The sequence below is a fragment of the Lytechinus pictus genome, chromosome 4, assembly GCF_037042905.1.
Source record: "Lytechinus pictus isolate F3 Inbred chromosome 4, Lp3.0, whole genome shotgun sequence".
Classification (NCBI taxonomy): domain Eukaryota; kingdom Metazoa; phylum Echinodermata; class Echinoidea; order Temnopleuroida; family Toxopneustidae; genus Lytechinus; species Lytechinus pictus.
This window is the reverse complement of record NC_087248.1, coordinates 25,059,390-25,072,594: the sequence shown is the minus strand read 5'-3', so window position 1 is coordinate 25,072,594 and position 13,205 is coordinate 25,059,390. Positions and strand designations below refer to the sequence as shown.

The window sequence follows — 13,205 nt, the reverse complement described above, 5'->3', positions numbered from 1 at the left end:
TCACTTATAGATACATATTTACACTTACCTTCTTCTCTTAGTTTGTTTAATGCTTTATCATATATACTTATATGTCTTTTGCACATTATCAGTTGTTCCCCATTCTTTTTCTTCCTTTTTTTCCCCCCACTCTTATGCACCAGTTTATTAAGCCTTTCTTTGTAACCTGTTTGACCCACCTCTCACTAATTCTCTTGTTTTTCATCCCATTATCACTGTTTTGTTCCAGATCCTGTTTGATGTTGCCTGCCTCATTATTTTAATCCCTCTTGGCTTGAGGTCTTTTACTGTCCTTACTTACACTAACTTCCCTTTGTGTCTGCCTACTCCTTTTCTTTCATCCCCTTCACTAACCTGATTGGTCTTCTCTACTCACTAATGCCCCTTTTGTCTCCTTGTTTCTAGTGTTGCTGTAGCTTGTTTGTGGTCTATATTATGGTTGTTCCACTTTATATGTTTGTCATTTTGCCTCCGACGAAGATTCTGCTAGGATCGAAAGCTTAGGCCCCTTTTTGACTTTATGTTTCCAATGGCTCAGGTGTAAAACCACAAATGTCGCAACAGGTAGGCGGCATTACCGAATTGCATCGAAAACAAGCAGTTAGAAACTTTAACAAGCCAAAGCGAGATAAGGTGGCGCTATGACGTAAATAACGCAACCTTTATTTCATGGCGCTGTAGGTTTTCCAGAAATGTAACGTGTTTTTTTTTCTTCATTTATGATATATGTGTATTCGAGACGAGATCCCATTACATAGAATATCTTTACAAACTCAATATAAAAAAATGTTGAATATTTATTTGTGTCTTTTATTCTTTATTAGGTAGATGAAGAATATACAATGAATATGTAACACATCGGTAATCAGTTTATTTATGACATGTAGTAGAAAAACAGATTTTGATTGACGGGCAGAAAATAATAGTTAAATGGATAATTAAGGCAATAAACCGTCTGTAGCACAGTGATATTACACATAGAACGATCATGATTAATAAATGTATTTAGATATTAATTATTACAATATGCCTCCACAGAATGAATCATTCATGATTCTGCCCTTGAATAGATTTTTAAAAAATATCCAAAATCTATATAGAACTTGATCTTACCAAAGCATCATGTCTAGTAATAGGCCTACATGTTTAAATTAATATGAATTGCAAATTAAAAGAATCACAAAACATCAAACAATATGGAGTATAAACGATTTCAGCGAGGCAAAATAAACCTGGATGATAACAGATAATAGTAGTGGTTTTGATTATTCCTTTTAAATCATCGGATCGAATCTTACCTCAGGCGTTATTTTCACTTAGCAATATAAACATAACTTACAAATTAAAAAGAATCACAAGATATTAAGCAATATAGAGTATACAAAATCGAAATATTTCAACGAGTCAACATAAACCTGGATGATAACAGAGACTATTAGTGGTTCTGATTCTTCATTGTCAATTAGAGGGTCGTAGGATCGAATCCAATTCCAGGGCTAAATCCAGGCGTCATTTACACTCATCAATTATTTATCAACAACACTCACGATGTTTGTTAGGGACAATAAGCACTTAGTAACCAGTATGTAACACACATCATAAACACACCAATCTTGCAGCAACATTCTTCATGACATTGTATACTTGTTAGAAAATACAGTTAGTAAAGATGCGACCACGCCCAACTTTATTACTGTGATGGGTTTTTTTTTTCTTTAAAAACATATTTAGAATACAAATGTATTGATTTGATTTCTATGCAGCATGTTGCATGTTGCATCAATAAGCATTTGGTTTTGTTTCTGTTGGCTAGAACTCGAGTATTAAACTAAACTGAACATCGGAACTGGGCCTCGGAATAGTAAAATGTACAACGTTAAAACAGTCTTGTATTATCCCTCAAGTACATGACCTTCAATTGAAATATTATTTTACATGCTGATGATCATACCCGGAGCAGAAGAAATCTTAGAAAACTTTATGAGAAACTATATACAAATTTAATGAAATTACACTGTACGGTTATAAACATACAAATGTATATACGAGAGTGTCACGCGCCACTGTAGACTTCAAACATAAGAACAAACTAGAACTATCACTAAAGGGGATGCATGTCCCAGCTGTATGTCGTCACCATGACAACAATTTCAAACACATAAAAATATATGTCTCGAAAATGTTTACACCAAGACCAATGTATAATAAACATCATGAGAGTTGGTTATAAAATGATGAAGCACTACAAACTGCAAAGTGTTTGTATAAAGTCTATGGTATAATTGTTAAAATATGATACATATATGTTGTTACCATGACAACACAATTTGTGACATATACAAAATATATATACCTCGAGACCAGTGTGTGAGCCACTTTTCAATTCATTTCAAACTTCGTTAGGCGGGGCATAGTAAATAACTACAGTGAGGCAAAACAATTCAGAAAATGAAATGAACAAAACATAAAATGACGTTAATGTAATATAGTATTTACAATATACAGACACCACCTTTTTTACTATTTACATCCGATGTGTGTAATTTGATACAAATGCAGTAACCAGTATTATTGTGAATTCGTTGAGATTGTTGAACATCATCCGTTTTTTACTTCAACGTTAGCGAACTATTTATGACTGATTACCCATCTTTTCCTGCACGCCAGTTTAAGGTTTACCATGCATGTTTGTCACGTACTTCGCATTCATTTTACTGCCCTCTCTTGACAAAATTGTTATCCTGATCTATTTTGTGTCATTTCTCTTTAATTTTGTGCGATTTGTAGGCAATTGATTGTTTTTTGTTTCCTTTTTCTGATTTTGTTTTATTATTTATAATATTTACACGAATATTTTAAAAGGAAGATGCACTCTACAATCTCTCTACAAGCTTTTTTGACAGCATCCTCCATTCATAACCAGTTTGTATGATTGTACTTAAATATTGTTTATGTTGTATTTGCTTATTATGTCAAGATGAACAAACAAAACATTATATGCAATCGCGGGAAATTGGAAAGAGTGCTATGAAAAATTGAATGAAATTATGAGATGATAGAAACTCATCGGATTTTGTTTTTGTTTGGTCATCCCATCAATCTCTACAGTATATAAAATGCTACAAAACAAGACATCGAACCAATGATGTAATGAGCAATATAAAATTATAATTTGTTTTTTAACAAACATATTAGGAAGTTTGCATTTCTCTGCTTATATTACGTTTGGTACAAATCATGTAGTTACCCTTTTTACAGACGATTCATCTTTATATCACACATTAGAATGTTTGATTGTTTCTAAACAAGATAATAACAATGTAAAAGTTCAATGAAAAGTTACTCTTTAAACAAAAAAATAGAGTAATATGTATCGTATCACGCATTAGAAATTAATTATGTATGAACGTCCATTGTTTTTTTTAAGGTTGTAACTGCTCGGTAGGAATGAAATATCTAATAGAACTATGACAACATTCGATCAAATACAACCCTCCATGGTATAGGACGGTCTTACAGCTGCAGCGGTTATGATTGGGTATCTTTTTATCTTCGACTCTTTTGAATCGGTTGGTCACAAAATAATTTAAGGACCCGTCCACCACCAAGAAGATAAATTTAAATGAAATAGGGGACGCAAAACAAGGGTAACAAGCGAAATTTCTTCAAAATCGGATGTAAAATAATGGACCGACGTTTTCAGTACCGAATTGTGACGTCACGGTGTCATGGCAATGAACCGGTTGGTTCTAAACAGAGTCGCAGCTGACAATCGTTTATACACCTTCGAATTTGCAAAAATGGTGATGTTTTTGTCCCTGATTGTTATCTTAATTGTAAGGTTGCAAGCGATGAAATTCCGATAGCAACCTTTTTCTCCTGAGAAACACGCGCTTTGTGATAGAACAGTTCGCAATACTTCTGTGTTCATTTGTATAGAACCAGGCCGCCATGGCACCATGGCAACCGAGGTCATCGCTTCAGTAATCTATAAAAGTTTAATAAGTTATACACTTTTTAAAGAGTATCGCTTATTTTAACAATACAGTTATAAATCCGTATAATTCTATTATCCAATATATGGATTTTTTTTTACATAAGGAAATCAATTGTCACTGAATCACCATAGATTGCAACAATGGCACATAACATATAGGAATACTTGATAATGAAACACAACAGGAATAATGAGTCGGTTACTGTATTAATTCTTCATTCGCATAACGACCAGAATGCGCACACCCCCCCCCCCTCATGAGTATTATGCAGGGTCCGCGTAAGCGGGGCCGGTGGGGGAGGGGCGGGGCTTCAACCGCCTAACAAAATCATTCCGTGGCCAATGTTGCTGCATTTCATTCGGTTTATATGTTTTCTACTTTCATCCTACCATGTTCCGCCTTCGATTCGGCCTTGAGGTGAAAGAAGCAGTTTGTGATAAGACATCGATATTGCCCAAACTGCATGCGCATAGGATGAAAATCACTTAAATCCTAGAAAATAAATATACAGTTCTGGTTTACCCTATGCAATTTTGAAGATATATGCAACATTGTGATTAATTGCTTTATATTTATAATCCCTTTTTCCAAATTATTCTCCTAATATTCAAGAAAATTATGCATGGCTCATATAGAGAGCGTTTATCTCTCAATTTTACTGAGGTCATTATGTTCGTAAGGAAGTGTGCAGATAAAGATGATAATATAATTTATTCACAAAATCGACTGCTTCCTAATTTTGCTGCTTCAAATCTAAATCATATTAATTGAAAATCATTCTCTAACACAGGGCATCAGCCAACATAACTAAAACCAGTAAATTTGTGCTTTGAAAATAATGAGATACGCCTTGGTAGTCGATATTGTCAAAATACCTGTATGTTCTCAATAAGATGCACATTATCATTGGGCGGCGGATCTCGTTCGATCAAAGAAATGATAGCGTTGAATGTCTAATAGGTCCATAATTTAATCGACACATTAACAAATGGTTGAGGTGTGGGATCTTCATTATCAGTAAATCTGTTCCAATTATGGTACTCCGAAATAAAATAACTCATGGCGTCTTCTTGGCTGCCATCATACTTGAATATTAAGGTCGTCTGATTCGTCATGACCTCGATGCCGCAACTTCATCCTCGAAAGTACTCACTGTATAGTGGTGTGTGAGAGAAGAGAGAGATATATACACATATTAATAAGGTTGTTGTGTATTGGGAATAAAAAAAAAGACTAATAATGAAATAAGAAAATGAGAAAATAGAGAAAGAGAAGTTAACGAGTAATACAAAGAGAGATTCGCATTTAATAAATAGAGTCTGGATAGAAAGTGAGCGGAGAGGGAAAGGAACAAATAGAAAGGGAGAGGGCGCGTTTGCTCAAGGAGGGGGGGGGGGGGTATTAGACAGTGATAGGATTGCAAAGGGCCGAAAACTTTCTGGAGATATTGGGTAATTTCCATGGAAAGTTTCGGGAATTTTCATTTTTTCACAAAATGATCTTCTGGAGTCATTGGTAGAAACTGTAGGCTGCATATTCAGACCACTTTCCTCGATGAAGGGTTTGCACTTGTCTACTGTGCAAAGCCTTCACTCGACTTAAGGATCTGAATGTGCAGTCTACTCATGCCTTGTGTACTGAAGGCCCTCTCGCTCAGGCAAGTTTTTATGTGCTAGTCTTTGTGTGGAGACCCACTTGTTGATCACAGTTCCATTCATGGTCTGTGCCTGCAGACTAGGTATGCACAGCATACTAATCCCACCAGCGGCAATGGCACTGGCTTGAGTCTTCAAATGAGAAAAATCAGGTCCAGGAACAAAACTGTTACATTGCTAATTTATTTCTAAAATGCCCCCTCCACCCCCGAAAAAAATTGGGGGGGGGGGCAAGAAATAACAATAATGGCTGACTTTGAAAGCAATCAAGATGAATACTTTTTCACAAAGGGAGAAAAAACATGTACTAAGTTTGTTGACCTCAAATTACCTTTGACCTTGATTGAGATTTAAAAAACTTGTTATTAATTTCATATCTTTTATGATATTAAATGACAATCTCATATCAGTTTCATTATATTTGATCTACAGTATTTTCAAAATAACGAACAAAATGTTTTGTTCTAAGAGGGTTAATTGAACTGAAATAAACTTGAAGCTTGAACCAGCAAATCTGTATTTATACTCATCAAATTAACGCCACAAACAGCACAAAGTTTTTACTTCTGCTATGCAGAAATAAATGATAAATAAAAAATGGTAATAAAATATTAATAATGCTACTAACAATAATGTTATAATTATCATTAATAATGCTTATCCTCATCTGCAAAAAGATTATAATATCCAATAGGCACCATTGCATGAACAGTGTATATATATTCCTTGTGTAAAGCATTTGCAGTGTAAATGTACTGCCATCGCACGTAGCATTCAGCCACTAATACAGTAATCAACTGTTAATTGAAATTCATTGAAATTCCGCCTTGTCTGACTGTCTTAGCATAATATTTGGCTTTAAACTTGCTGACAAAGCACAATCGAGCTTCATCTACCAGGGTAATCCTTTCAATTCCTGTATATAGATATCAGAAAATGTATATTTTTTTAATTCCCGACATTTCTTTAAAATTCCAGTAAATTGCCGAGAATTCCCAAAATTCCCAATAATTTCCCGTTTATTTCCATGGAAAGTTTTCCACCGCGAAAATTCCCGGGAATTTTGCAACCCGACACAGTGACCTTTATATTAAATTCGATTCAATAGGGCATATGAATATGGAACAGGCCCAAGTCCTTGGGACGTCATTTCGAGAAAATCGGGAAAAAATACTGGATATATATTTTTTGTTTTTTGTTTTGGGGGGGGGGGCAATTAATGTAGGTATATATTTGACGAAATTACAGAATATCATCAAACAAATTTAATTATCATATGAAAAATTAAGTGTATATTTTTTGAGGAACTTTATTGTTCACAATATGTGTGGGTGGGTTCTTTTGTCTGGTGAACTTGGGTCTCTTTAGGAATCATATGGACTTGGAACATTCTTACATTCATATACGTGGTAGAATTCTGTAGTAAGTAGTATAAGGAATCAGATTGGAATTTCGCCAAAAATTTGACTTGGGCTGTTCACATATTCAGATAAAATGGAAATGAGGGCGGGGGGGGGGGGGGAGGTCCGCTAAAAGCAAAGCTTGTAAAGCGTGAATCCTCCTTGGACATGAAAAAATATTATCGACCTATTTATATATCCGTACATATTACAAAGAAAATTAAAAAAGAGAAGGAACAAAAAGTTGGAGTTCAGATTAATGTACACATATTTTAAATTACTGACCAAATGCAAAGCTAGTCACACAAAGATGTCTTCCGCTATGAAGGTTATATTGCGCATGAAACAGAAAAAAAGAAGAGGGAGGGAATGACAAAACATAGAAGACAAGACATAACAAGATGCAGGTCCAGGAACAAAAATGTTACATTGCTAATTTATTTCTAAAATGCTCCCCTCCACCCCCGAAAAAAATTTTTTTGGGGGGGGGCAAGAAATAACAATAATGGCTGACTTTGAAAGCAATCAAGATGAATACTTTTTCACAAAGGGAGGAAACAACATGCACTAAGTTTGTTGACCTCAAATGACCTTTGACCTTCATTGATTGAGATTGAGAAACTTGTTATTAATTTCACATATTTTATGATATTTAATGACAATCTCATATCAGTTTCATTATACTTGATCTACAGTATTTTCAAAATAACGAACAAAATGTTTTGTTCTAAGAGGGTTAATTGAACTGAAATAAACTTGAAGCTTGAACCAGCAATCTGTATTTATACTCATCAAATTAACGCCACAAACAGCACAAAGTTCTGACTTCTGCTATGCAGAAATAAATGATAAATAAAAAAAATGATGATAGAATATTAAAAATGCTACTAACAATAATGCTATAATTATCATTAATAATGATTATACTCATCTGCAAAAAGATTAGAATATCAAATAGGCATCATTGCATGAACAGTGTATATATATTCCTTGTGTAAAGCATTTGCAGTGTAAATGTACTGCCATCGCACGTAGCATTCAGCCACTAATACAGTAATCAACTGTTAATTGAAATTCATTGAAATTCCGCATTGTCTGACTGTCTTAGCATAATATTTGGCTTTAAACTTGCTGACAAAGCACAATCAAGCTTCATCTGCCAGGATAACCCTTTCAATTCCTGTATATAAATATCAGAAAATATCTATTTTTTGAAAATTCCCAACACTCTTTAAAATTCCAGTAAATTGCCGAGAATTCCCAAAATTCCCAATGATTTCCCGTTTATTCCCATAAAAAGTTTTCACCGCGAAAATTCCCGGGAATTTCGCAACCCGACACAGTGGCCTTTATATTAAATTCGATTCAATTGGGCATATGCATATGAAACAGTCCCAAGTCCTTAGGACGTCATTTCGAGAAAATCGGAAAAAAAATACTGGATATATTATTTTGGGCAATTAATGTAGGTCTATATTTGACGAAATTACAGAACATCATAAAACAAATTTAAGTATCATATGACAAATTAGGTGTATATTTTTTGAGGAACATTAATGTTCACGTTATTTGTGGGTAGGTTCTTTTGTCTGGTGAACTTGGGTCGCTTTACGAATCATATGGACTTGGGACATTCTTACATTCATATACGTGGTAGAATTCTGTAGTAAGTAGTAAATGAATCAGATAGGTCGCTATGATATGAATGTAAGAAAAGCCCATGTCCTGGACTTGGGCTTTTCTTACACTCATTCCAGATTTTCCTTCTTTATTTAAGACATTTCTGAAATGATTTTTGATTTATCATTTATACACAAGATGAGTCATTGTATAAGGAACGATCTTCCATATTTAACTCAATTTCGCCAAAAATTAGACTTGGGCTGTTCTCATATTCAGATAAAATTGAAATGAGGCGGGGGGGGGGGGGGGTCCGCTAAAAGCAAAGCTTGTAAAGCGTGTATCCTCCTTGGACATGAAAAAAATATTGTCGACTTTTTTATATATGCGTACATATTACAAAGGAAAGAAAAAAGGAGAAGGAACAAACAGATGGAGATCAGATTAATGTAAACATATTTTAGATTACTGACCAAATGCAAAGCTAGTCACACAAAGAGGTATCAGCTATGAAGGATGTATTGCGCATAAGAGAGGAGAAAAAGAAGAGAGAGGGAATGACAAGACATATAAGTCAAGACATAACAAGATGCAGGACAAGACAGAATAAGAACATAATAAGTAAATAAGAAAAAAAGGGAGGACAAGTCAGAAGAGTGGGGATTATTTATTAGGACAGGTTATTTGTCGATTTAGCGTGTGCATAGTGAGTGTAGTAAATCAGCGTGTACCATGCTGAGAAGACACTCAATAATAAGTTCACAACGTGATCGGATAAATATATTTCATCAATGACGTACAAAATCATGTTCGATTTTCGGTTACCGCAATGTAAGCTAACGATGTATTCTTTGCATCATCAGATGGTCTCTTTATCATTATGCTCATGTGGTCAAGTTCTTTGTTGAATAGTCATTTAGGTTCATGAAAATTTCAACTATGTCTAAATAACCATGATAATGTAAGAAAACAGCATGCAGTAGCCATGCCAGGGGTGAAATAATTTGGTTTCTTTAGCTGATTTCAGGTATTTGTTTGGCCATTGATTTTCAGTTCATGTTTTTATTCCTGTCTAAAAAAAAAAAAGTATTGGAGGTCATCTTAATTTCAACTCTTTTAAACACTCTAAACTTTAGTCAGCTCGTGCAGATTTACAATGTGATTTCCCTGCTTAAGACTAGGCGACCCAAAACACACATATTGCTTCATTCTAAATATTCGAGGGCATACTTTCTATCAGAATATTTAATATATATTATAAGGAGATTAGATGGAAGAGCACAATGCAAGGATAAGATTTATTTTGCATACTATATGGTTGTATATCTGAAAAGTAAGCAATGATGCTCGCCTTATATCAGACAGAAAATTCGTACATCAGAAAAAAAAACCTAGCTAATTCCTTTGTATAAGAAACTTGAATTACATATGTTGAAAAGGGGGAATGTTTGATAAAACGAGGTCTTATGACTTACCCAACTGGTTTGCCATGATCTATCTCCACCGTTATCCTATGTTCATCATCGGAATCAATACTAGAACGATCTAATCTCTCATCAGTCCCACATCGTATGAATCTAATAGTGTTAACGTGGAGAGAAGAAGTATTCTGTTTATCTTATATGGGGGAAGGCTGGTGTTTGGTGGGTCTGCTCTGGGGAACGCAAAGTAAAAACACCGGCAAAGGCGGAGACAAAACTGTTTAGTTTAATCATTTGTTGCAGTGTTAAGGTATAAGAGATTAGATTGTAACTACAAGGAAACTAGATTTACAACAAATGAAATCAAATCAAACTGAAATAAAATGTTAGAGCAAGGTATTGTCGTCTTAACCTGAAGCGCATTACCCCATGCATGCCCATAAAGACAAAGTGAAATGTAAGACAACAAATCATTCAGGTAATAAATTTATGGAAATATTCAGTAGGGTGCGAACCATGTCAAATTATAATAATCATGTCAATACGTGGGGTTGCACATTTTAGACAGACATGCCAAAGAGGGGATTTAATTTTAAAGTATCATAGCTTTTATCTCTATATGGTAAAGAGCAGAATGGCATACCAATAGCGCATTTTTGTGTTTTCTCTATGATGAGCATTTATTTTACGTTATACATGAACTGTATATGCATGATGTATTATATTCAAAAGTACATGTTTAACATTGTCCACGGAGTCCCAAAACATGTACTTATTATAATATAAGCAAAACACCTATTCTCCATAATAAAGAACCACACCTTGAAAAAAAAAGTGTGGACTTATCAACCGATAAATGCTCGTCATGAACCAACAAAATATTAAAATGTACTAAATGTATCATACCTTAGGATCCTCAGATGTTTGAGATCGGGTGTTGATCTGAAAGCTTGAATGATGCGTTCGGTCTTGTCGTTACCTATGTTGAGATCTGTGAATGTGACCTTGACAAGCTGAGATGAGACCTTGAGGAGAGCATTGGGTAGTGAGGTGGGATCATCGCGGAGAGAAGCCGGTTCCCAATCATACTCGTATGCTTGAACGGTGAGCTCTGTCGCTGCTGGTAGATGGATCCTCTGGAAGACGTCACATATGATCCTGCCCCATACCTCTATGGTGAACCTCTTCACAATGTCAAACATCGATCCACAATCCTGCCATCCTTTTAGTGTCCTATTAGTAACGGTCAGATCAGTCACATTTGAGCTTGTGTTGCATTCATCCTACAATAGATGAGAAAATGATAACAAAGTTAACCAAAGAGATGACAAGACATCATACTAGTGGAAACATAATATCTATTTATCACCATCCTCATCGTCTGAGAATGTATAAGCATGAGTATAAGAAAGTATAATTATTCACACATTGTCAATAAATGGAAATTGTGTACATGTCGTGCAAATACGTAATTAAGACAACAGATTAATTATTTATACACAAAGTAATGTAAAATGAACAATATAATTTACACAATGGAGGAGAGAATGAAGAGAGAGAGACATAAAATATGTAAAACGATAAAGAAGAAAAAGCATCCAAAATGAATTTTAAGAAAAGTACAGATCATCCACGAAGCGTTTTCTTTTAATACTACCATTGTATTTTTGTCATTTAAATCATGATAAAAAAAAATCAGATTGCTAAGATTGATTCTTAGTAACTTTTCCTGCATCCCATATTATGCTTTCGAACATGAAGGCTAAATTCACTTAAACCAACATGTTCGTGCAAACACTTAATTTTGTAAATAAGAAAAGAGGATCAATAATTGCACAAAAAATGAAATTAGGCAAATAAAAAAAAGTAGGAGCACTGATGGTTTCATACAAAATTTAGAAAGTTATGGCACTAAAAAATTTGTTTATTTTTTCACAAAACAGATTGTGCATAGCAATATGCAAACAATGTAGTCGATGCTCCTAATTCGCTGTCCATTTTGTATTTTCTTGTTTTAATTAAACAATATTTTCATTTTATTTTTGTAGGTGCCGTGGCCGAGTGGTCTAAGGCGCCTGACTATACATGGGAAGTCCAGGGTTCGATCCCCGGCCGCGGCACCTATGCCCGTGAGCAAGGCATTTAATCTACAATGCTCTTTTATCCTGCTTTCAAATAAATGGAAATGCTATATGCATTATTGGTAACTAGATGTACACTTGTTTAAAAAAAAATACTTTTACAGTCCAGAGACTCTACATCAAAACACAATGACGTTACAACAATGGCAATTTACATTGATTAGAGACAAATCAAACTTTGATTTACATGAGGAGAAATATATCAAAATACAATTGTAAATGGGTGACTTCATCGGTTTCCTCATCTGCATGATAATCAAAATGTGTACATAACTACTTTATGAATTTAAGCAAAATATCATTTGACATCCAGTTTTGGAAACGAAATAGAAAGCTCGTTTGATTTTCTATTTTCATTCAATGTAACCATTCGAAGTGCAGTAAAATGGTATGCGGGCTCAGTATGGCTAGAAGAAATAACACATTTCTACTCCACACCCTAGTACATTCATCAGTGCAATCACATTCAGTGGTTGAATGAACCAAATATTTTGAGGGGGCCGAGCGTGGAAAGAGAGGCCAAAAAAAAACAGCGATAGATTGAAAGCAGCGAATAATTTTTTTTGCCTTTGTAATAAAAAAACAATCATGCTGTGATTTTCATCTGTACTCTGATGTTCATTTTTTACTATGCCGACGAATTCCTCATATAAATGAATTTAAGTAAAAGTAATCTTCATCTCTTTTGAGCCTGATATGCCCCCTAGTGTATCAAGATTGTAGTTTAATTATAACACCTGAAATCAAAATTAGAATAAAAAAAAACCCATTTAAATGTTAAAGAAATCTATTTCACAGATCCCAATACCGAGGTAAGAAAAAGAGAATTTGATTTATATAGAGTAGGACCATAACGAAAATGTCACGCACCACACTTTGGGAAAATTCATTTTGCTATAAACCCCGCACAAAACAATGTTTGTTTTAATCTGCTATACATTTTAAACCTTAATCTGCATCACGAAGTGTA

General features: G+C 34.5%; 1 protein-coding gene across 2 annotated transcripts in view; it reads right to left on the bottom strand.

The window, feature by feature from the left end:
* Positions 1-779: 779 nt before the first annotated feature.
* The window catches only part of LOC129258778 (uncharacterized), a 55,728-nt gene continuing 43,302 nt past the window's right edge, over positions 780-13,205 (bottom strand). For both annotated transcript variants that reach the window (XM_064098713.1, XM_064098715.1), the window contains exons 11-13: positions 11,001-11,377; positions 10,149-10,250; positions 780-5,150 (exon numbers count right to left, since the gene is read on the bottom strand). In XM_064098713.1, coding sequence (XP_063954783.1) covers positions 5,132-5,150; positions 10,149-10,250; positions 11,001-11,377 — 498 coding nt within the window. In that variant the 3' untranslated portion in view covers positions 780-5,131. The remainder of the gene's footprint in view (positions 5,151-10,148; positions 10,251-11,000; positions 11,378-13,205) is intronic.